Source organism: Aulonocara sp. 'chitande type north' Nkhata Bay, linkage group LG6 (genome assembly GCF_057382095.1).
Source record: "Aulonocara sp. 'chitande type north' Nkhata Bay isolate Kocher_YH1m ecotype deep benthic linkage group LG6, A_spYH_male_GT1.1, whole genome shotgun sequence".
Taxonomy (NCBI): domain Eukaryota; kingdom Metazoa; phylum Chordata; class Actinopteri; order Cichliformes; family Cichlidae; genus Aulonocara; species Aulonocara sp. 'chitande type north' Nkhata Bay.
The window spans coordinates 11,757,163-11,781,806 of record NC_141349.1 but is presented as its reverse complement, the minus strand read 5'-3'; the positions used below and the strand labels follow the sequence as shown (position 1 = coordinate 11,781,806).

Below are 24,644 nucleotides of genomic sequence, written 5' to 3'. Positions count from 1 at the left end.
TTTTTTTACCTTTGGACTTACAAACAGAAATTGGACTGCTCTTTGTCTGTCAGAGCAACATGTGCAGCTTTGTGATTACCAAAGATGGCTGGTAAAAGACTTTTGGTTGGAAATTCAGAACTCAGCGACCCCTCATGGATGTCAAGATGATTTCTCAAGGACTAAGAAATGTGGTGTGATGCAATGGCACTTGGCCACGGGTCAAAGAAGTCCGTATCCTGTGACCAGGGGATCACACATGCTTCTCTAAGCAATGGGGTCAGTAATACTGAAACATTAAAACTGCAGCAATGCACTCTGATCTATGTCCTTTGTAGGGATTTTTGCATATCTAACATTTTTTAGAGTAAATGCATGTTTTAGAGAATGCACAAGACCTTTCAAAATGGAGGCTCCTTCTGTGCTTTTAATGCCATGACTGATGCAGGTTCAGGCACTTCTACATACATGTTTCCATAAACTGTGTCAGTATGCTTTGTAACAATCAGTTGTGTTTGATTGGGATTTGCAGATATCTAATAAATACAATAAATAAATATAATAACATTTTAAACAAATCGATACCTACTTCCCAAACATAACTTACTCAAAAACCAGGTTAGATGTTAACTAAATGATTCACTACATTTTCATTTTTCTCTAAAACAAAGGATGCCACAGCGTTGGGTCTGTCTCTGTCAGATTTTTTGTAGATCATGTTAAGCTTTTGTTTTCAGGTGGGAGCTGCTACACAAGCTGTGGCTCCGCCCACTAGGAAGTCTCGGTCCTGCAAGTGTGTCCTTGCCTTCCTCATCATCCTCATTGTCATCATTATAGTTGCAGCAGCAATTTTGGCTTGGTATTTCCTGGGTGAGCAAAACATTGTCTCTCATTTTGTTAATATTTTAATCTCAAGTTGTGCTCCTGACAATGACAATGCTGTGTGAGTGGCCACATGTATACAGCATCTACAAAATGTGGTTTGCATGTTTACCTATGATCTTTTGCAACATGCTCAGTTTCAAATAATTGTCAAGTCATGAGGATTATTTGAGGATAGTAGTCATCATGTGCATGAGAAGCTGGCTCCGTAATTGTACTGCTTATCGGGATATAATTTAAAGACCCAAACCAGAACACCATACGTTTGGATCCCTGTAGAATTGCTGTTTTGGCAAAGGATTTGCACTTCAGGATATGATGGAACTGGAGAAACATTTAAATGCTTTGCAGCCAGATCAAATTTGCAACACGCCAACAGGATTCACATCCTGAACCAAGGCCAACTCTTCCAATTGCCGAACATTAAATACCAAATAATATTTTACTGACGTACGCTATTGACAATGCAGCCGTTATGGAGTACTATCTAAATGTAATATTTTAGTTCTCTCTCGGCTGACTAAAACATGTTGGTCCTACAATGACTACAGAAGCCAGGGTCATGCATTTTTATCGGGAGGAGTAGGGAAACAGAATTCAGTTGACCACAAGCTGTAATTCAGTGACATCTAGTCATGAAATTTTACAAACTAACTTAGAGTTAGCACGGTTGCCACACAGCAAGAAGGTCCTGAGTTCAATTCCACCATCAGGCCTGTGTTGAGTTTGCATGTTCTCCCCATGTTTGTGTGGGTTCCCTCTGGGTTAATAGACTGATCTAAATTGCCCATAGGTGTGAATGTGGGTGCGGATGGCTGTCTGTCTCTGTGTGTTAGCCCTGCAACAAAGGGGGACCTGTCCAGGGTGTACCCCACCTCTCGCCCAATGAGAGCTGGGATATGATAGCCCCGTGACCCTGAAAAGGATAAGCAGAAGCGAATGAATGGATGGATGGAACTTAGAGTTAGTGTGTAAAATAATAAGAGTTGATATTGTCCTCTGTGTTGTAGTTTAGTGGTCAAGCAGGTACCAGCTGTGATTCTAAAATGTAAGGCTTGAATTAGGTTGACAAGGATGTGGTAAAGAAGCAGAAACTCACAGACAGCTAGGGAAAGCAAATCAGAGTCAGTCTGAGATGCTATATTTATAATGGTACCGCACACGTATACTGAAACAGAGTGAGCAAATATTTTCCAGTTTCCTTTTTTCTTGCCTTTCATGTGTTACGAGTTCAAAATTGGGGATGGAAACAAGAGAAAAAACCACAATAACAACACTGGTCCGGTCGGGTTGAGTCAAACGATGATTTTAATGAACACACGCGTGGGAGATGGACACTGATGCAGACAGCCTCAAAATCTCAAAATGGTGGAGCATTGCTCAAACTTTTATAGCCCCTGGTGCCTCCACCTTATCATAAAAAGCCTACATATTTACATGCTTTCTCTCACACAGCGCCTAAGCTACGACCTTGGCTCCCTGCTTATCTGCTCCTGCTGCGATGGGGCAGAAAACTCCAGCATATTCTGTTCTCTTCTAATCAGACAAATAAGACAATAACTCTCTGTGAACAGTATTTCTTATAACTCAGCAGTATAATGCATCATAAAACAATGTCATTCATTCACAACAAGTCAGCAGTTTAATGTCATGCAAATCAGTTTAACTAATGCAATAGTTATCAGCTTCTTCTAATTCAGGAGAATAATGCAAACTAATCTACATAATAATTCACAATCTTTGATTCGGGGTATAACATGGCATAAAATAACACTACAATCCAACACATGCCTATTCTTAGCACAGATGGGCTGTCCCATGGATCATTATCATACGACAGATGAAGAACATTGGATCACTGTTATGATACTATTATTATGTAGCATCACAGTTACTCTTTGATGTCTTTAATTTCTGTGTTGGTCCACATTTCTGTAACAGAATACAAGGTTTGGGTGTTAGAGGCTCGTGTCCAGCAGCAGTACACTGCCTACTTATCCATCCTCAACAGGAACTTCTCTACTGATCTGTCCTCTCACAACAGTCCTGTTTTCAAGAAGGAAGCCAAGGGCGTCGAGAGTATGGTGAGCAGGGACCACGAATTCCTCTGATGCAGATGTCCTAAAAATTTAGGTCACTTAGGTGATCCTGTCAGTTTCAAAGGCTTTCTGTTTTTCCACTAATTTTCACAATGTAATCTTAACAAGTAAACAATAACAAAAAAGGGGGCTGAAACAAATAATGCTTAGCAAGTTTGTTTAGGTGCTGTAGATTATAATAATTCTGAGATATTACCACAAACAGTTGTTATCATTAACGTACATTACACTAGTAAGTCATAGACCAGAACAGAAGTCCAGAAGTTTTGTTTTTTTTCATGTGCTCTTATGTGCAAAGGTGTTTTTTTTCTGTTCTCAAACTGATCTCCCTGTTGGAGCTCAGTCTGAGGGGAGTTATTTTTTTTCTCCTTATCTTTCCTCATGTGGTGCATTTTCCATTGTTATACCTCTCTGACCTGTCTTCCCCATGTGATGTTTTGTGTCATGTATGTATGGTCGGAGGGTAAGATGGCGCCGGCATTACGTGCAATAGGTCGGCAGCCTTATGAAATTTCCCCTTGTGGGACTAATAAAGGTACATCAAATCAAAAGAAGAGTAGACTGTAGTCAGATTGACTACGCTATAAAGAACCACATAGCACAGCAAAAATAATACATTAAATTAGCATTCAGGAGGCTATGTTTGGCAGTATAAAGTACATATAGTGCATGTGTACTGACAGGAACACTACCATCCTGCACCTGAATGATTTCATGTGAACAGCTGATAGTGTTTTGCTTTCTTTCAGGTAGAGAATATTATGAAAGGTTCGATTCTTTCTCGATACTTCAACTGCACCACTGTGTTTGCCTTTGGGTATGTACATTACATTTTTTCTTCACATAGTCATAAGTCAGAGTCATAACAACAGGAATGGGGCAGTACTGTAGTTTAGTGGTAGACTAAGTGCCAGCTGTGATTCTAAAATACAAATTGAGCCTTGAACTAGGTTGATAAGTAGTGAATATTGTGCCATCATGACTCCAAGTTCAGTTCAAGTTTTTGTCAACAGGAGGATATTTTCTACTGATAAGCTTTGAGTAAAATTTAAAATCTACACTGTTCTGCACATTTTTTCTTAAAACTAACCTCTGAAAAATATCTTTGTGGCTTTAACATACGGTAAGCTTTTACTCTGTTTTCAATAAGGGAGCAGCCACCAGTTGTTTCTTTATAGTGGTTAGTGTTTTATGCTAACTGCTACAATACTGATGTGTTTCAACAAGTTCAGAATCTACCGCTTTCTGAACTGACAAAAACTGAAGATGATCAACTTTATCTTACCAACAGTTTTAGGTATATTATGGTAAATGGTCTGTATTTGTATAGCGCTTTTACTAGTCCTAGGGACCCCAAAGCGCTTTACACACCCAGTCATCCACCCATTCACACACTGGTGGAGGCAAGCTACAGTTGTAGCCACAGCTCCCCTGGGGCAGACTGACAGAAGCGAGGCTGCCATATCGCGCCATCGGCCCTTCTGGCCAACACCAGTAGGCGGTAAGTGAAGTGTCTTGCCCAAGGACACAACGACCGAGACTGTCCGAGCCGGGGCTCGAACCGGCAACCTTCCGGTTACAAGGCGAACTCCCAACTCTTGAGCCACGATCGATTATAATCAACCCAAGATCATGAGGTAAAAGTACCAACTGTATTGCAGGTCATGCATGTTTCTATAGACTGTATACAAAAAGCTCGACATGGCAACCTTAAAATGATAAACCACAGACTATAGACTGATTGTAGAGTTCAAAATTCACCTTGTTCAGATGTTGCTGTTTTATTTTTCATTTCTTTTTTCTTTTTATTTATACTGTAAATTTGCGGATTTTAGCTGGGAAGTTGCTTTTGGGCCCAAACAAGTGAAACACTGTGACTATTTAAGAAACTGTCCTTTTTGGTATTTCACCAAATACCTGCAAAAACAAGCATACTTATGACAACATGAAGCCATAGGCACCAAATACTTTGAATCAGTAAAGACAGTAAAACACTAGAAGTCAAAAGTTTGGACACACCTTCTCATTTAATGGTTTTTCTTTATTTTTACTACTTTCTACCTTTGTAGATACATGCTGAAGACATCATATATGAAGCAAGATATATGGAATCATGTAGAAAAAAAGTTGGTAAATATATCTAAATAGGTTTTATATTTTAGATTCCTGAAAGTAGCTACTCTTTGCTTTGTTGATAGCGCTGCAAACCCTTGGCTCTCTCTCAATGCACTTCATGATGTAGTCACCTGCAATCATTTTCATGTCACAGGTGTGCCTTGTCAGTGTTCAATTGTGGAATTTCTTGCCTTCTTCGTCTGACACTGTTGGGGATTTATTCAAAATTGAAGGCACACTGAGCCAGCATGGCGACCACAGCAGCCTGCAGCGACATTACATCCCATCCAGTTTACCTTTATTTTGACCATAATTTCGTTTTCAACAGGACAGTGACCCCAAACACACCTCCAGGCTGTGTAAGGGCTATTTGACCAAGAAGCAGAGTGATGAAGTGCTGCACCAGATGGCCTGTTCTCCTCAGTCACATAAACTAAACCCAAACGCAATGGTGTGGGGATAAGACTGTATAAGACTATTGGAAAACTATTTCAGGTGACGACCTCATGAAGTTCATCGAGAGAATGCCAAGAGTGTACAAAGCAATCTAAAATATAAAAAGCGGTTTGAGTTATTTCACACGTTTTTGTTTCCTACATAATTTCATATGCTCATTCATAATTTTGATGCTTTCAGTGAGAATGTACAATGTGAATAGACATGAAAATAAAGAAAAACCATGAAATGAGAAGGTGTGTCCAAACTTTTGACTGGTCTTTCATCGAGTCTTGGTTGTCTTTTTGTCTCTGCAGGGAAGGAAGTGTTGTGGCTCATTTCTGGATACTGCTGAATATACCCAGCAGCCATGCTGAGGGAGTCACGCTGGAGAAGGTCAGAAGGAGCCTGGTGGAGGGGCTGAAGGGGTACAGCAGGTCAAAGGTGGAAGAGACAGCCAGCTTTGATGGATACCTTTTCCATCTCCCTACACTATCTGTCAGTGGTGAGAGGAAGAACATGGGCAGAAAAACAGTTAAAGGAAGATTTAAATCTAAATTTAATGTACATTTAATTTAATTTCTGTTTCTTTTTGTTCTGCTCCCTACAGAAACTGACCCCAAAGTTGTAAAACTTTTGAAAGCCTCATTTGGTATCAGATTTTATTTCAGTTTGTTTATAATTTTTTGTTTTGTATTAATTAATTCATGTACCGGAACTTTAATTACAAGTAGCACAGTCCACTGTACATTAGACAAGAAATAAAGTAACTCATGGGAACAAAGGTAAACAGGATTTTATGTTGAGCATGCTTCTCAGTATAATTTAATTTATTATACTGTATACATAATTCACTGAACAAATGTGATTTTGGGGTGAAAGGCAAAAATTTTAAAGCCTTATTTTGACATTTGAACTCCACCTCTATTAGGTCGCATCATTATTTAATTGGCAACATTTAATACCCATTTTTTGACTTGCTTAGATGGGCACTCATTGGTCATGGTTAGAGTTTAACTACATCATAGTACAGGTAGTTTATATGTTTAGTTTTGAAATGACTTTAAAATGTTTTGAAAGGGGCATAATAATAACACGATAAAAACAATGGAACTTGGATACTAACTAACAACTGAATTATTTAAATTTGCTAACAACATATTTGACCTACAGCTTTATTAGCACAGACGCCAAAAACTCTATAAACTGATTTTCTCTTGTGTTATACTTTTACATGGCACATTGTTCTAGTTTAGTCTGATCTTTTAATTGTTTCTTTTTAGACAATTCCTTTTAACGTAATAGCTCCATATCTAAAGTCAAAGTAAAACTTTATATTTAGTGTAATGTCATCAATCCCTATCAGCTTAAGTTAAACCATAGAAGCAAAAGCCATTGAAGTTTAACATTTACAAATCCCATCATCTGTGCACAAAAGTACAGACTCAGTTCTGACTTTAATTCTTGCCTTTTTTGCCCCAAGACTGCTACCGCTATCAGAAGGTGGTGTCCAGCAGCCCCATTCTGCTCCTTGGCCCTAACACGCAGCGTTCCTCCTGTCTGTGGCACCTCCAGACCACCCCAAGCTCCCAGCTTGAGCTCCATATGGAGTGGCTGCTTCCAGAGTGCAGTGACAGACTGCTGGTGTACAACTCGCTCACCCCTGCTGATAATCATCTCATCACATCGTGAGTCTCTCCTAACAATATAAGTATATTTAGACTGATACACAGCACTGTGAGGCATTAATGTAAAGTGACAGGAATATTTAAAAACCACAAAAATGAAATCAATATTTGGCCTGACCTTTAAAATAGGATGATCTACACATATCTAGGCCTCTATAGTTCCTGTTATAGATGTCCAAAATAGAAACTCATACTAACACGTTATTATCACTATCATTTATGGGCTCTGTGCAACTTTCCTTCCTTCCTACCAGTGTGTATGGCTGCAGCAGACATGAGCGCGTGGTCCGTGTCCTGTCATCAGGAGAGTGGATGACAGTGGTTTGGAAACAGGGTCTATACAATTACAAGGAATCCTTTTCTTTGTCTGTGCAGGCTTGGGAACACCAGGGTAAGCCTACCTGAATGTTTTGCACTTCTCTCTGGTAAAAAATGTATCATACAATAATTTGACTAAAAGTCAGCATCCTAACATGCAATGTCAACCTTTGGTGGCACATCAAAAAGTTACATCATCTGGAAAACGTTTTGGTATTCTGTCCAGTAGATATTTAGATATATCACACTGTAAATGAAATTATTGACCGGTTAGTTGTGCAAGAGCTACAGGAATGACCAGAGTGAGTGGGATTTAGTCTCTGGGCAGCAGATATCAATATCCTCATGTATTTTTATGGCAATCTATCTTGGTCTCACAAAACCAAGAATCAATCAAGTTGTGTTCTGAAAGACATGGTAGAAATCAATCTTGTGTGGATCCTGCTATATTCATGAGTCCCCCTCTTCTTTTCTGTATATATTCACATTAAATGATTATATTGTGGACTGAACAATCTTTCTTGCTTTGTGTCTTCATCATTCTTAGACTGTAATTCCACTATACAGTTGGAGGCAGTATCAGGGGTCCAAGGGACACTAAAGACACCCTTCTTTCCCAGCTACTACCCTCCTGACACCAACTGTACCTGGAACTTTACTGTAAGCCTCTCCTTCAGCCGTGCATCTTTTATTGATCCACACATTGATTGATTATTTTATTTATCATCAAATGATCCACACTGTAAAAAAATATTCCGTAGAAAAACAGAAAATGTCCTGGTAATTTTCTGCCAGTACATTTTCTGTTTTTTTACGGAGGTTTGACGGACCTTTATGTAAATGATAAAACGGAAAATTCTGTAGATTTACAGTATACTCTCTGTACTATTTACGGACATTTCCTTCAGCTATAAAACAGAAAATTCCGTTTATTCACAGTATATTTTCTGTATCATTAACTGATATTTTCCGTTAATAGAAAAATTGAAATTTCTGTTTATATTACTATTTCCAAGCACTTCTTTTCACTGTAACTCATTAAATATAGTTCTTTATATCCTTAAACGTACATTTCTATGCAATTACAACCTAGTACACTCAAAAATTCATAAATTAAAACTTAAATTAATTTGTGCTTCGTACACAACATTGGTACAATTAATGTTAAATATTCTTTTATTCTCCTTAACTCAAACACTATACTTAAATATAATGACAGCATCCATCTTGTCATAAAACTACTAAACAGCTGATACATGAACAAAATAACTCACAAGCTTTCAAATTTGAGCATTTTTATTTCCTTGAAATCAGGTTGCCCTCATGTAAATGTGTTTATTTACATTCATTCAAGTGGCTACCAAGTGTTTTCTTCAAACAGGACACCTGACAAACAAAAAATGTCATATTTAACGACATGTTCACATTTAATAATATCCAGAGTACCTTTTAGTTAGAATCACTGCCTTGTGGTAGTTTTGCCTCAGCCAAATGGTTAAGGTGTGGTTTACATCCATCTCTGTCCACTTATGATAAAGTATACACATGTAGTCAGTTATAGCCAAACACCTTTGATTACTGAATTGCATTCACTTCATTAATGAAGTGAATGTAATTCACATTTGTGTGAACATTTGTCTGAGATTAACTCTTTGGGCTCTTTACCTTACAATATAACATACTTGAGTCAAAATTTGTTGACTGTTTAAGTGGTGCCACATGAATACAACTGAACAGATCTAAAGAAGATGTTCCTGAACTTTGGGTTTATTCGAACAGGACTGATGGATAACCACAGGACTTTTCACCATATGATAACTAAAGCACAAAATAAATTAAGACAGATCACTGTCCCAAACTTAAAGATAAAAGTGTATTTACTGGACTTGTTTTGTCAGTGAGGAGCAAAGTATAATTAGAAGTGCTTGTTCTGATGAAAAGTTAAACTGTAAACAGCAGCATAGTGAATAAGGATCTGTGTCCACGAATCCTCAGCAGTGACAACACTTAAACATCATAGTTCAAAATCCTTAATGCACACCTTTTTCTCCACGGTGTTCAAATTCTCTAAGCTGGTTAAGTAGAGGAAAAAGTCTGACATATTTCATGACCATTAAATGTTAGACAAGGCTCTGAAAACGAGGTTACAGTTACAAACAAAAACCTCTGCTTGTGCGCACAGACCCTAAATCACAACAAATAAGACAATAGTAAGACAAATTACTACAAAGTCTTGTTACCGCTCTTCATATAACAGTGTGACAAAGTCCTGAATGCAGCCTGCATGTTAGTACATCAAGGTCCATCTGAGCTTTAAGTAAAATACACTCAGCTTTTCCTTGGATTTTAAGAGTTGCTCAGTTCATACAGGAACTGCAGCAGTCGGAGTTAACGTGTCGCTGTGTTGCTCCTCCGTGTCAGCCATTGAGACTAGTCGCAATTTATTCTGAGGAAAAAAAGAGAAACAACAAGACATTTTTAAAAAGTTTGTATTTTTATAATTTTTTTTTACCTAGAGCATAAACAACATAAACAAAAAAAGGATTAGGGCTGTGCGATATGACGATATATATCAGATTACGATATAAAAATGTCTATCGTTTCATATTATACACTATTCTTTGTTTTGTGGTGTTGCAAAATAAACTGTTTACGGCAATATTTTTTTCATGGTTTTGATGGTCACTGTAGTTGCTATATTATTTCTTAAAGTTCTCTCCTTCTCTTATACTTAAAATAACCACACTATGGACGGACAAGTGACTGTTTTTACGCGTACTTTCGTTACCAACAATGAGGATAAAACCATCGTGTGGCTCCGCCGTCCGCTTGTTTATTTTCCACATAAACCTTTCACAATAAAGCTCAAGTTTCTGTTGAGACTTTTCAAACTAAACTGAAATGATATACATTATTCTCAAACATAAAATTTCAGAATATGCATCAAACAAATGACCTCAAATAAAAACATCAAGTAACTATAAATGGCGCTTACAGTCACCACGCAGATGAAGGCACAGAGAATACCAGCATGGCCAGCAAGGATGAGGCAGAACCAGAAGGACCAGTCAAAAGAAATCGAGGACCTTATTGTTAAATGAGGGGCTACCTCTGTAGCATGGACATGGTTTGGTTATGAAAAGTCTGACACGCCCCAGAAAACTGTACTATGCAAATTATGCCACAAACTGGTCCCCACCACCACTCGAACACGACAAACCTCTTTAACCACCTACACAAGAATCACATGAAAGAGTTTCGAGAGAGTTTACGAATGAAAAGCAAAAAAGAGTCGTCAGGTGCTCAAAATAATCCTTAGACTCAAACGTTAGAACAGGCTTTTCCTTGCAGCACGCCGTCTAATAAATACTCAGAAAGAAAATGGCGGCCATTTAAACTCATGTCTAAAAATGTATAGTTTCATGCATCGGTCAAAACACTCGACTCCAGGTACACGACGCCCAACTGAAAACATTTCACATAAGTCGAGTTGCCCGAGAATCACAGAATTTACAGAAAATGCACTATTTTGTGATATATATCGTTATCAGGAGAGATACGTCTTATATTGGGATATGAGACTTTGGTCATATCACGCAGCCCTACAAAGGATTATAATTCACGTAGAGTTGCATACACATAACACCATTCTGTTGCAACAAAAGCAGTTTATAATTAAAGTAACATACATACCTTGAAAAACTAAATCAACCACAACATTAAACTCACCTTGTGTTTGTAGAGAAGGTGATCAGGGTTTTTCTTCATTTCCTGAGACCAGCTGCTCTGGATCATCACCAGCTTGTATCTTCATCTTTTTTTTTCACTCGGGGAAGTCTTTCCTTTTCTTGGCCATTGCTCTGCACTGGAAAACCAAAGTGTGTGATCAAAGGTGAAATAAGGGATATTTTTCCACTGCAGGACTTAAAGTGCTTCAAGTAGTGATAGCTGTTGATCCATTTCTCAAATAATCTGTAAGGATCTGGATTTTTAAGAAAGATACAAATATCTCTGCTTATATTTGGCTAAAAGCTTGATATAGACAAGGCATATAGAGCCCCTGCACACCAGCACTGCGCTTACATTATAGTTCAATCAAGAAATAGTTATTATTGATTTATTATTGAATTTTTTTAGTAATAATTTTTAGTATTTAATCACATTAGCACAGTGGGGTGACAAAAATATTCCACATACAAGAAATGCTGCTCAGCATTTCATAAATTACATTTTCAACAAATGTTGGAGTAAAAACACAGTTACAGGGAAAATGTGTCTGTCTGTAAATATTAACTAAACATTTCTATGTGCTACAAAATAGACATACTGTAATTGTAAATGTGCTGAGGTGAAACTATACTTTCAATAATTTTACCACTACAGTCTGTTAACCACCGAAATAATCTATGCTGGTCAGCTAGCTAAAAGTCTTTACTTTAGCAGCCCAAATCAGAGGCTAACAGTAGCATTTGCTAGCGTCAGCCAGTAAGGTCTGAGGCTTAAACTAGGGTTAGTGTAACTTTGCCTGAAACCCTTTAAAGTGTACAGTAGAGCCAACTGTAAAACACAGGTATTGATACAGTACTTATTAGAGTCCTAGAATAATTTCTAGAACCATGAAGTTCTCACTTTCCCAGTTATCCACATCGCTGACTTTCGCTAATTAGCTAGTTAGCAGTCACAGCTGTGTAATACCCAGAGAGACACAGACTGCTAACTATAATATTTATGAAAACTGGTTCAGCCACTGAAGGGCAAAACTGGTGGTATCACAGTAAAAATTATTTTAACATTAATTAAAATAAAGCTTAAGTCATGTTAAACCTAAATAACAATTATTTTAAAAAATGAGTCAGCAAAATATTCCTGACTTGTCTGGAGACAGCCGAAACCAGTTAACAAATAAATTAACTTCTAATTTCTAAATAAAAACACGGAGTCTTTTGAAAAACATTATTTTAATAAAACGAAACATGAGTTTTAATACTTACCACAGAAATTTGAAGGCAGTTTCTCCAACTTCAGAATCCAAAATCCAGATGAAGCCTGAAAGAAGCCTAATGGCTGCTCTTGCGCTTACTTTTCCCTCCTTTTCAGGTTCTTTTTCCCACAATGCATTGCAGTAGTTGAGAAATACAGAAAAATACCTGTAAATGACTAATACGGAAAATTCCTTCACGTTTATACAGTAGATTGTACTGTATTTTTACGGATTTTTTTTTACAGTGCACGTCAAACTTTGAATCACTAAAGGTAACTCGTATTATAATAAAGAACCTGTCAAGTAAATGACTTGATTGATACATTTACTGTCCTGTGTGTGATTTCAGATGCCCAGTGCAGGGATGGGCTTGTGTTTGACATTTGAGGGCTATGAGCTAAGCAGAGCCAGCTACAACCAGGCCTGTACCCAGGGACAGTGGGTCATCCAGAATCGCAGGTAAGCTGTGCCACAAAGACCTTTTTCAGCCCAGTAAAGCAACGTTAGTGCCTATTCTGGAACTTATTAGACATGTTTACACACACAAAAAGAACATTTGAGATAGCCCAACACAACACAAATCCTCATCATAACTGATATAGCGGGTCGTGCTTTCAAATAGTTCCCTTTTTAGCAAATAGTCATGTGTAAAGGATTTTGTCTTTCTGTGTAATGCACAGGTGCTGAGTTCTGCTTCTTCTTAGCCTCAGTAAAAAGTATTTAGACCCTGAGAGGATTTTGTTCCCTACTGAACAACAGGGGGCAGTGTTGTACCACACAAGCCAACCAAATCCCCTTATGTTCGAGAGCATTTTAATTCCAGTATAGGCAATAAACTCACAAATCCCTTACTTTCTTTATTTAATCAGGAAGAAACCGATCAATAGTTTCTTGTACAAGTGGAGAGGTGATGCCTTCAGGGACACGTCCCTTCACTTTCACCCTCCCTCTCCTTTCTCAGGCTGTGCGGCACCAGGGCTCTGCAGCCCTACAGCGAACGTCTCTTCCTGCTCTCTACGACAGCCACTATCTTCATGACATCTGAGGTGTCACTCACAGGGCCGGGCCTTCAGCTGCAATACAGCGTCTTCAACCTGTCAGATCGTGAGTTGTGGATGCTGGAACTGACAGCCATGAAATGTTGATGAAAATATTGGGATGTCATTTTGTGACCTTTTCTCAGCATAATTTCGAGCTCTGTGTGTATTTGTGTTTTATAGCTTGCCCAGGACAGTTCCTGTGCACTGTGAATGGTCTCTGCGTGCCCATCTGTGATGGAATCAAGGACTGTCCCAATGGCCTCGATGAGAGAAACTGTGGTATATACAGAACTCCAAACATAAATAACTCTCCCTTCACATTGAGAGGGTAGAGTAAGTGCTCAAATACTGAATGTGACACATAAATGTGCCCATTCTAAGTAAAATAATGTTGAATTTATTGTCTATCAGCCACCACCCTCTTGGTGAGGCCACTTGTGACAATGGAGAGCCAAAACTGCCAGATTTATATGACATGGATGAGAGTAGAACTGTTCCAGAAAAACATCAGATATGTGAGGCTTATCAGAGTGCTGCTAATGAAAGCTGCCTGGCTTTAAATCCAGGGGTGATGTTGATCTGATCTGATGGGCCTACTCTTTAAAAACCCCATGAAAGCACTTGGAAGGCAGAAAGAATCTCTAATTTTAAAACCTGTGAGTGTTGGCAGCCTGTCAAGCTACAATGCTCTCAGTGGTTTGACTAAGGTCAAGTGTTCACTATTGATTCAGTGCTGTGAAAAAATGTTCATCCCCGTCCTGATTTTTTTGTTTTTGCACATTTTTTAAGACCTAAATATTTCAGATAGCATCTTTAGCATAGCATCTTTATTTATAACGCACTTTACATCCAACAATGTTGACCAAAGTGCTACAAATATAAAACAGAGAGGAAACAGTTTAAATTACATATAAAATATCTTAAAATTAAAAATAATATAATTAATAAGAAAATATATTAAGAGACATCAACAAGTCCTGCTGTGCTAAAAGCCAAGGAAAATAAATATGTTTTAAGACGTGATTTAAAAACAGATAAGGAAGGTGCCTGTCTAACATGTAAAGGCAACTCATTCCACAATTTTGGTGCTGCCACAGCAAACGCCCGATCCCCTCTGAGCTTACGATTAGTCCTGGGCACACTCAGGAGGAGCTGGTCTGCCGACCTGAGGGACCGGGAAGGTATGTATGGATGAAGAAGCTCAGAGAGGTACACAGGGGCAGCACTGGACCAACATTTAAAAACAAATAAAAGCAGCTTAAAATGGATCCTAAAATGCACGGGCAGCCAATGAAACTGGGGTGATATGCTCGTATCTACGAGTGCCAGTTTAAAGCCGTGCAGCAGTATTCTGGACTAGCTGCAGTCGAAAAACAGAAGATCGACTCACCCCAAAATAAAGAGAATTACAGTAATCCAGCCGAACGGTTACAAAAGCGTGGATTACTGTTTCAAATTGCTGTCTCGTAAGAAAGTGCTTAATTTTGGCCAGTTGCCTCAGATGAAAGAAACTAGACCTTACAACCAACCCGATCTGGCTTTCAAGCTTAAGCTCAGGATCCATTTTAAAACCCAGATTAACAAACTCTGGTTTACCTGCCTGCGACAGACTGGCAACCTGTCCAGGGTGTACCCCGCCTTTCACCCTATGACAGCTGGGATAGGCTCCAGCGCCCCCCGCGACCCTGAAAAGGATAAGCAGAAGCGAATGGATGGATGGATGGATGGTTTACAGAATGATTTCAGGGATTGCAGATCAACACACGGAACAGCAGTGGAAGCAGGTCTAAACACCATTACTTCAGTTTTAGAATCGTTAAAACAAAGAAAGTTTAGCGCCAACCACGACTTGACGTTCTGCAGACATCATCAAGAGAATTTTAATATTAGACAAAGATAACCAGGGATAAGGGAAAAAGCTATCTAAACCTTCCTGGCCCTGTGTGATGAAGTAAGACATCTAAAAAAGGTGAGATAAAAAGTCAGTGACATCTATCTGTCTGGAAAGGGTTAGAACGCCATTTCTAAGGCTTTGGGACTCACAGTAAACTACAGTGAGAGTCATATCCACAAAAGGAGAAACCTTGGAACAGTGAACCTTTCGAGGAGTGGCTGGCCTACCAAATTTACTCCAAAAGTGCATTGAAGACTCATCCAGGAGGCCACAAGAGAACCTAGAACAACATCTAAAGAACTGCAGGACTCATTTGCCTTAGTTAAGGTCAGAGTTCAACAACAATGAGAAAGAAACTGGGCAAAAATGGCCTCCATGGGAGAGATCAAGGAGAAAAAAAGAACACAAAGACTCGTCTGACATTTGCCAAGGTTTACATCTGGTGTAAAACTAGCACTGCATTTCATGAAAACATCATCATACTAACAGTCAAACATGGCGGTTGGTGGTAGAGTGATGGTCTGGGCTGCTTTGCTCGATGACTTGCTGTAACTGAAGGAACCACAGATTCTGCACGAAGATCCTGAAGGTGAACCACTGAACCACTCAGGCTGAACGACCGCTTGGTTTATCGGAACACCAACCCTTTTTCACATAGGGTCAGGTAGGTTTGGATGGCTGTTTTCCATTAATAAATAAAATCATCATCATTTAAAAACTGCATTTTACTCAGGTTATCGAACATTTAACTATGACAAACATGCAAAAACATAATACCAAAAATATGGAAGCGACAAATACTTCTTCATGGCAAAGACTAATGCTAATACTATACTAATTTACAGAAAGTAAAATATGCTAGCCACAAATTCAGACATATTTACTGTATATTTCTGTTATACAAAAGCATCAAAAGCACTTTATTTAATAACTTTTTCAAATGTACTCTCTAATAAAACTCCTCTTTTGCTTTTCTCCTAATAAACATAATCCAGCATACATTAAATCAAGCTATTAATTATGTACTGCGACACACTCAAAATACATTTAATCTGTAAATAAGAAGCACAGTGGGCTAACTCATGTTACACGGCTGAGTTTTTCTACAATATTTTGTCAGTGAACGGTTCTGAATGTAGTGTTTACATGTGTGTCTCTCAGTATGTGTGGCACAATACAAATGTCCAGAGGACAGTCAGTGTGTGGACTACTACAAAGTGTGTGACCAACACCCAGACTGCCCTGAAGCTACCGATGAGATGAACTGCACTGAAGGTAACAGGCTGCAAGTGTCCTTCTTTTCACACATAAAATGCTTCCACAGCCGTCGGCAAAAGGTAGTTGGAAAAATCACTACGATCCCCCTTTTTGGAATATATGTAGTCAGATGCCTCTAACACTACATTTCCTGTGTGCTGTATAACCAAAGCCTCCATTCACCTTTTAAAATGCTTAGCTTATAAAAAGTGTGCTTTAAGATGTAACCACCCAGACGTCATTTTATATCATTGATTCATTCAGTCGTTCAATTCAGTCTGAGGTGTCTGACTTTTTAATTAGAAGGTGACAGTTAGAAAGATGCATGAAGGTGAGGAATAGGAAGGTGTGGGTTGCATGCAGCAAAGCGCCCACGGCAGAATCAAACCCTGCCTGTCTGCTGCCACAGGGACAGCCAAAAACATATCAGGAATATCTGTTTTCAGTGAGGTAGTGGCCTGTTTTTATCTTGTCCTGCATCCTTTTGGAAGACCCACATGACTTTATCCTGAACATCTCAACAGTAACAGTGCATATTGGTTCCTTTTAGCTTCAAGCTGAACTGATGAGGGAAGCAGACACAGGCCATGATGTAAACTTTATTGTTTAATTGCATTAAATATAAATTTATACTTGTGTCCATGCCCAGGCGTGCAGTGTACAGATATGACCTATGTGTGTGCTGACGGAACGTGTCTGAAGAAACCAAATCCTGAGTGTGACTTTGTCACTGACTGCCCTGACGCCTCCGATGAGAAACATTGTGGTAAGAAGACTCGATCACCTAACACCTTCTAACATTCTAACTTTATTCTCATTATTTTAATTGTATCACATTAAAATTTCGAGACTTCTGTGTGCTTCTATGTCAGAGAATTTGTTTCAATAACTCGCGAGCATTTTATTTGAAAAGTATTAGCTCACACTGCGCACATCAGTGTGTTTAAACATACCTGCGTGTGTGTATCCAGAGTGCGGCCTGAGGCAGTTCTCCAGCCGCATCGTTGGGGGAACGGACGCCTCAGAGGGGGAGTGGCCATGGCAGGCCAGCCTGCAGGTGCGGGGTAACCACATCTGTGGTGGCACTTTAATCGCCAGTCAGTGGGTGGTGTCGGCTGCCCACTGTTTCTATGACGACCGGTAAGGGCAGGAAACAAAAAGGAAGGAAGTGGTGTGATGACTTAAATGTTAGAAAGTGATGTTAATAAGAAGACAACCAAAGGCTCTCTGTTGTGTAAAGATTAAAATATTATCATCCTCTGCCGTGACTTTGATGGAGCATTTTAGTCGTGGTTTTATAAATCAAGTTTATTTCTGCTGCAGCTTCCTCCTTCTGTCCTTCGGTTGCATCTTTGCTGACCGGGGTTTAACTGTGACAGCCTGTCTGAGTCAGAGGCAGAGTATTTATGGATTTGTATACACTTGTGTTTTTCAACCCCACAATCTGGACCATCCCCAAAACTATAGCTGCAGCATCCTCTAGAGCATTACCTATTTTTCTCTGCTTAATTTTCTTGCATGGTGATTAAAAGCTTAAGCAGCCTTCAGAGTCTGTGGATGAGGAAGATAAAAAAAAGCTGAAAAAGTATAAACAGATATTTCTTGGCATGAGTTAATACTGCTAACTGTGTGGGTGTTTTCTTTTTAAATAGCTCAGGAAAAAAACGCTTTCTTATTGGCCCTACAACACATTTGACCTCTTTGTGTTCCTGCTGCAGTCTCTACTCCCCCTCAGTGTGGACAGTCTACCTTGGCAAACTTCTGATCAACCGCAGCAGCCCTACAGAGGAGGTGGCGCGGGTCCAACGCATCCATCTTCATCATTACTATGACGATGAGTCCCACGACTACGACCTGGCCCTGCTCAAGCTGGACCGGCCCGCCGCTGCGCTGCTGGCTGGGCATGCTCGACCCACCTGCTTGCCCCCACCAACGCACCAGCTGGAGCCAGGCCTGCTCTGCTGGGTCACTGGTTGGGGGGCACTCCGTGAGGGGGGTGAGCTTTGAAAGCAGGGAAGGGGAGGGCTTGAAGGATGTGCAAAGAAGCTAGAGTATGGAATAGCAAATTACAGATCTTTTAATAACCAGTAAACCTGCTATGGCAGTGATTTCCAAGTTTTTGGTTTGACCTCTCAAAATGCCTCCATATCTGCTACACTTTATCACCTCAATTTGCTTTATATTGTAAAGTAAAGATTCTACAATAGTATAGAAAAACCCCAACAATCAGACAAACCTCTATAAGCAAGCACCTCTGACAGGTCTTGGTGAGACTCCCCTGGTCAGCTGGGGCTTTTTATGTTCACTCATTGCCTGCACGGGCTTCTTTCAGAAACTCCAGTTTCCTCCCACAGTCCAGAAACATGAGTATTAGGTTAACTGGTGATTTTGAATTTGTTGTAGGTTAGATTTTAGAGTGTGTGGTTGTCTCTGTTTTGGCGTTATGATGGACTAGAGACCTGTCCTTGTGTATCGTGCCATCTGGACTACTTTTTCTCTGGGAATGACATTAAAATATTGAAATAAAACTGCAAAACACAGGTCCATTTCAGTAACTTGAACGAGCTGACAGAAGGTTTAACCGTCTGTGACCTAGCCATCTGCTGTTCAGAGCAGCTGTGCCAGTAATAAACCCAAACTTTAAACCTTTAAAAAATGAGTATTAGCCACAGAGACCAGTTTTTTTCCCATGTTTATTTCTGCTGTAAAGTTGGGCAGTTTGATATAGGAGACCGTGGCAACTGACTTGCTTTCAGAGCCAGCCTCAAGTGGCCATCCATATTTATTAGAGCAAAGTTTAATTGGTTTCCTCTATGATCAAACATCTTGGAGGTTTAAAATTCATCTTCTGACATTTTAAATGGATTGGGGACCTCTATCCTACCTGCCTCTCAAAACAGTCATTTTTCATTCTCCACGATCATAAATCACATTGAGCTACAGGCTGCTTTATGGACAGACACAACAACAGACCTTAAAAGACACTTAAATCCCACTGAGCAGTTTCATAAACACTACTGGTCCTAGAGTGATGTTACATTTACTGCTTTAAAAATGGAAGGTTTACTCTAAAAGAAGAGCACTCACTCACTTTTTAGTTTTTCTTTTAAGCAAGTTTGACTCCTGTTGCAGAATGATTACCGACTTATGTATTATTCAGTGTGATGCATCATTTTCACAACCAAACGACTGTGTGGTTTTTAAAAACATCCTTTTGTCAGTGCGTGCGAGATATGGGGAGTTTTTGTGCAGACGGTGATGTGGAGGCAAGTGGGTGTGCTATTTTGATATCTGAGCAAACACACATGGAAAAAAAAAACCTAATTTAAATCAAAAAGGCAGGAGGAGATGGAGTGGTGTGGGTGGAAGTGGTTTCTGCTATCACAATGAACTTAATAAACTGAAGGCTGAAAGAGAGAAAAGGTGTGGGAGAACATATACTGGCATGCAACGCTTCATAAGAATCAATACAACTTTTGAGAAAAATCGAAGGTAAATTTGAATACATTAAAATGCATTTGCATGATCATAATCGGAATAAAGTGTTTTCTTGTTACCGTAAGGGAAGACCTTTGTTGTTCATTATTAGTAAGTGAAGACACGTCAACCAGGCTTTCCAGCAAACATGGGTGCATCTGGGTTCTACACTATGGGGAACAGCAGCTGCCCACACAAAGCATGCTAAGTGTGGTCTGCCCAGATGTACCCCACATTTCACACCAGTAGCAGGGATCACAGAGGGCTGCCTAACTGTGCCCCGTGGTACATTACAGCCACCAGCTGTATGCAGCGTGGAACAGCGTTTCTGAGGTTCTGCATCAATCACCTTCTCTCAGCTTCTCAGTCTCCTGTTATTTCTCGCAGTGTACTAAAACATGTTCCGTGGTTTCATTACCCTGTATAGTGTTTCATTAATATAAGTAATATGCTGGCAGACATACCCATGTAGGCCCAAAGTCGGGTGGCTGTGCCTCATTAGATAGCATGGGTAATATAGCAGCTGGAAGGTTGGTGGATCAATTTCTCTGGATACTTCAGTCTACAGTGTGTCGGGGAATGTTAGACAAATACCTGTGCACACACAGGATCCACAGCACCTTTGCCCCTTTAGGACCCCTGTATGAGCTTTCTATGGGCAAGCACACAATGGGTTCCCTCACACCAGTCCATAAAGGGCACATTAGGAATGTTTATTGGACGCTGGAGGTTGCAGAGTGTTATTAGTGCTGTTGGGTGATATCTATTGCAAATGGTGCTGCACCAAAATCTTCTCTGTGATTGCTTTGCTCGCTAGCAGATTGCTGCAGTTTGCATGAAAGTATGCTGATTTGTCTGCAGACAAGTCAACAGTGAAAGTTGAAAAGTGCGATGGGAAGTGAAAACGGAGAATGTTTGGCTTCACGGTAAACGTTGTGTCTTACAGTTGAAACCAACATGTTTCAGAAGACACAGATTTGACTCTGAACGCTAGTTAGCATTTTCCAGGCGTACTATGAGTGATGACAACCAAAACAATCAAAAGAAGGTTGTCAGTGCAGAAATGTATACCTTTTTGCAACAACCTCCCAAAAGCACTCGCAGTCAGGGAAAACTTGTTTTTCCCTCATCGCTGGCCATTTCCAAACAATTGCTAATGGGTCTCTAAGCTGGTGTTACTGGGGCCTTAAGCAGTGCACAAAGACTCAACAGCATTATGACTGACAGGATATTCTTTTGCCCTCTGTCACTCTGTCCTCTTACTTTTCCCAGGCACAGCCAGTAATGTGCTTCAGAAAGTTGATGTGCGCCTGGTTAGCGAGGAATCCTGCATCCGTTCCTATGGACACCTGGTTACTCCCAGAATGCTTTGTGCCGGTTACCGCAATGGAAGGAAAGATGCCTGTCAGGTACAAAGAAATACAAGCTGCATGTGCTTTGAACTTTGGCAGCAAAAATGGATCAAATGACTAAAAATTAAAAAGCAAGTGGAACTCAGAATGTCCAACACAACACTTAGCACTTCATCCCCTCAGCTCTACACATTGTTTCCTTTACAGCCTGCACTTTTACTGTTTTGTCACAATCTCACCATTCCCGTCTAAAATATCTTTACCTACATTTGAAAAAAGAAGAGTGAACAAAACAAGTCAAAAGAGGACCAGGCTTTGGTTTGCTGGGTGGAGATACCGCACAAGTGTGTGTGTAGAACTGCCAAGAAACTGTAGGTAAAATCAAAGCAGAGATTTAAATTAAACTGATTTTGTATGGATTCTCTCTTTAATATAACTAATATTACAAAAAAATCTAAATTCAATAAGTTCCTGCAGTGTTTTAAAGTTGATATGATGCAATGAAAGTAAAATTCTATGTATCACTTAGAATCGTGTAGTCCTGCTCTCTGTCAAGATGTCCTCAAAGCCACAAAAAAGGAGAAACCGATTAAAATTTTAAATATTAAAAAAATCTATAACGTTATTTCCTCTTTTTAGCCCAGTTTTTTTAAAACACATCGATGTTATAAAATGAGTTTTAAAAGCCACATATCTAAGAACCCCTGATGATGATGATATAGTGAGTCACTGTAGTAATTATAAGTACTGTCAATTATTATGGTGCCTCTGTGCTGTGAAGACCCAGTCTTATTTGTGCCTCGTTAACGTTACCTTTGTCTGTTAGGGAGACTCGGGCAGTCCCTTGGTGTGTCAGGAGCCTTCAGGTCGCTGGTTCCTGGCCGGGGTGGTGAGCTGGGGTAGAGGCTGCGGGCGTCCAGACTACTATGGTGTCTACACTCGCATCACCAGGCTCACCAACTGGATAAAGCAGGTCATCAGCAGCTCCTGAGTTACTGATGTCATACTTGCACCAGAACACCAAACCGGAAGAGAGAGAAAAAATGCCTTAAGGTGTTCACAGATGACCTGAGACTGGTTCTTATCCAAACAATGCAACTGTGAAATGTTAAAGGCTTTTTTCCAAAGTAACAAAAGTAATGAAATACTGAAACGATACGCCTCTAATAACTGATAGTAAAAAAACGCTTTGAAATTGTACCCAGCAAAAATCATTTACAAGCTGAATCTTCCTCATTTGAAAGATAATAAACTTCACATATAGCCTCACATATTCTGTGTTTGCATCTCTGATTTAAAATGAATGTAAAATATGTGTAACAAGACAAGTCCACAGTCATGATACTCGCTGCGTGAGTCTATTTATACCTTTAGTACTTTTAGCCTCCAGCTGGGTACTTTGGAGGAGACTGAGACTCCTATACTTCTGCAGACTCCAACTTGTTTTTGCAGCGGAGAAGGCGCCCCCTGCTGGTTATTAGAAAGAATGTTGTTTTAAGGCTGCACCTTTTGGACCTGGAAGTTTTGGCTTTTGTTCATATATGGTCTTTGCATATCTAATTGCAACATAGTAAAACGTAAACCAAAGAAAGAAAAGATCATCTAATTAAGGGATGTTAAGCTGGTTTCAGTGCCCTACAGTTTGCCATTATTCTACACTACAGAAAACTCTGTCAGCACAACTCTTTCAGCTTAAACTGTGAGAGATAAATGTTTAAAATTACAGAAATGTTTTGGTAGATCATTGCAAAGACCACTCTGTAAGTATAAAACTGAAAGTTTTTTTGGTTAATTAACAGAAGTCCAGTGTTTTTGCTATTTTTGGGAGGACATAGGAGTGTTTTTACTGTGGATCCACTGGTAAGAAACAGAAATTTCTATAGTAGATAGATTACTTTGGTGTGACCTTGGGAGCATAACAGTCAGGAAAAAAAATTAAAACTTGTGACAATACAGTTAAAATCTATGACTTCTTTCAGATTTTCTAAAGATGTCCTCCACGCCTTATGTGTGACACCCCTGATCTAAACTTCATAGTGTCTAAAGTATCTTAAGAGACACAATTACAATAACAAGCAGGTGGGTTACGGTTGCCTTCTTAATTAGGACACAGAAAAGTGAGTTTTTGGTTAAACGATGGATCATTCTGGAGAAAAAGTGGGGGGAAGCCATAGCAATCATGTAGGAGTTGCATATACAAAAAATGTTAATATTTTTTTCAAGCCATTTGTGACAAATACATAATGCACACTTCACACAGTGCACATGTCTGTGAGCAACATTTACCTCCATGCAGCTCCTGCTGAGGTAAAACTTCATGCTTTGGAGGTACAAGATACAATATCATACGTTACACTTTGGATGTTGGTTTACACCAGGACTATTTTATGAGCTGCCATAAGCAACATTCGTAAGTGTTAAAAATATGACTTTATCAGAAAGTTATTTTGACAGAGATGGAATAGTTACGTATTTTAACACAGTATTAAAATAAGGTACAAAGAGGTATTTGTGTTGGGGTGGCTGTAGCTCGGTGGTAGAGCAGGTCAGCCACTAATCAGAAGATCCGTGGTTTGATCCCAGTCTGCTCCAGTCTGTATGCCAAATATCCTTGGGAAAGATGCTAATCCCATGTTGCTCTCCGATGCATGCATCGTATAGTGTCAATGTGTGAATGGTAGATAGAGCTTTGAAGAAGTGAATGAATTAGTTGTGTAAAGTGCTTTGAGTGCTCAGACAGAGTAGGAAAGCGCCGTTTACGTTTACCTTGTTTTGAGCAGACAACTGTCCCACATGGTGATATAACACATGGGATTATGCAGACATGACAATGTCGTGTGGCTAACTCCTCAGCTTAAGACAAGATGACGGCTCAAAAATATTCAGAAAACAAAGTAAATTAAAATGCACCAAATTTCAAACCACCCCTAATTGTGTGGCATCATTAAATGTACTGAAACTACTCCATGCAAAAAAGGAAAATTCTGCTGATTAGAGGAGCTCAGGTGGCAACTTGTTTCAGATTGGGTTGATTTTATTTGGAGTGACCCAGGTGCAAGGTTTAATGGGCTCTCACATGACAGACGGTTTTTCTTTTCAATTGATTTTATCATGTATAACAACAACA

General features: G+C 39.5%; 1 protein-coding gene and 1 long non-coding RNA gene across 2 annotated transcripts; one reads left to right on the top strand and one right to left on the bottom strand.

Moving 5' to 3' along the window:
* The first annotated feature begins 24 nt into the window (after positions 1-24).
* On the top strand, positions 25-22,788 carry tmprss6 (transmembrane serine protease 6). The gene is made up of 18 exons (XM_086294940.1): positions 25-258; positions 717-849; positions 2,803-2,945; positions 3,710-3,777; positions 5,828-6,015; positions 6,121-6,162; positions 6,994-7,198; positions 7,453-7,589; positions 8,064-8,176; positions 12,847-12,956; positions 13,459-13,601; positions 13,718-13,816; positions 16,593-16,706; positions 17,338-17,454; positions 17,660-17,828; positions 18,407-18,684; positions 21,438-21,574; positions 22,344-22,788. Exons 1-18 carry the CDS (start codon positions 169-171, stop codon positions 22,506-22,508), a joined length of 2,451 nt encoding a protein of 816 aa, XP_086151066.1. The 5' UTR covers positions 25-168; the 3' UTR covers positions 22,509-22,788.
* Positions 8,707-12,730, bottom strand: LOC147327316 (uncharacterized). Its single transcript, XR_015129840.1, has 3 exons — positions 12,508-12,730; positions 11,246-11,381; positions 8,707-9,962 (listed from the first exon to the last, which is right to left on the bottom strand). It is a non-coding gene; the product is annotated as an uncharacterized LOC147327316 (long non-coding RNA).
* Positions 22,789-24,644: the final 1,856 nt, after the last annotated feature.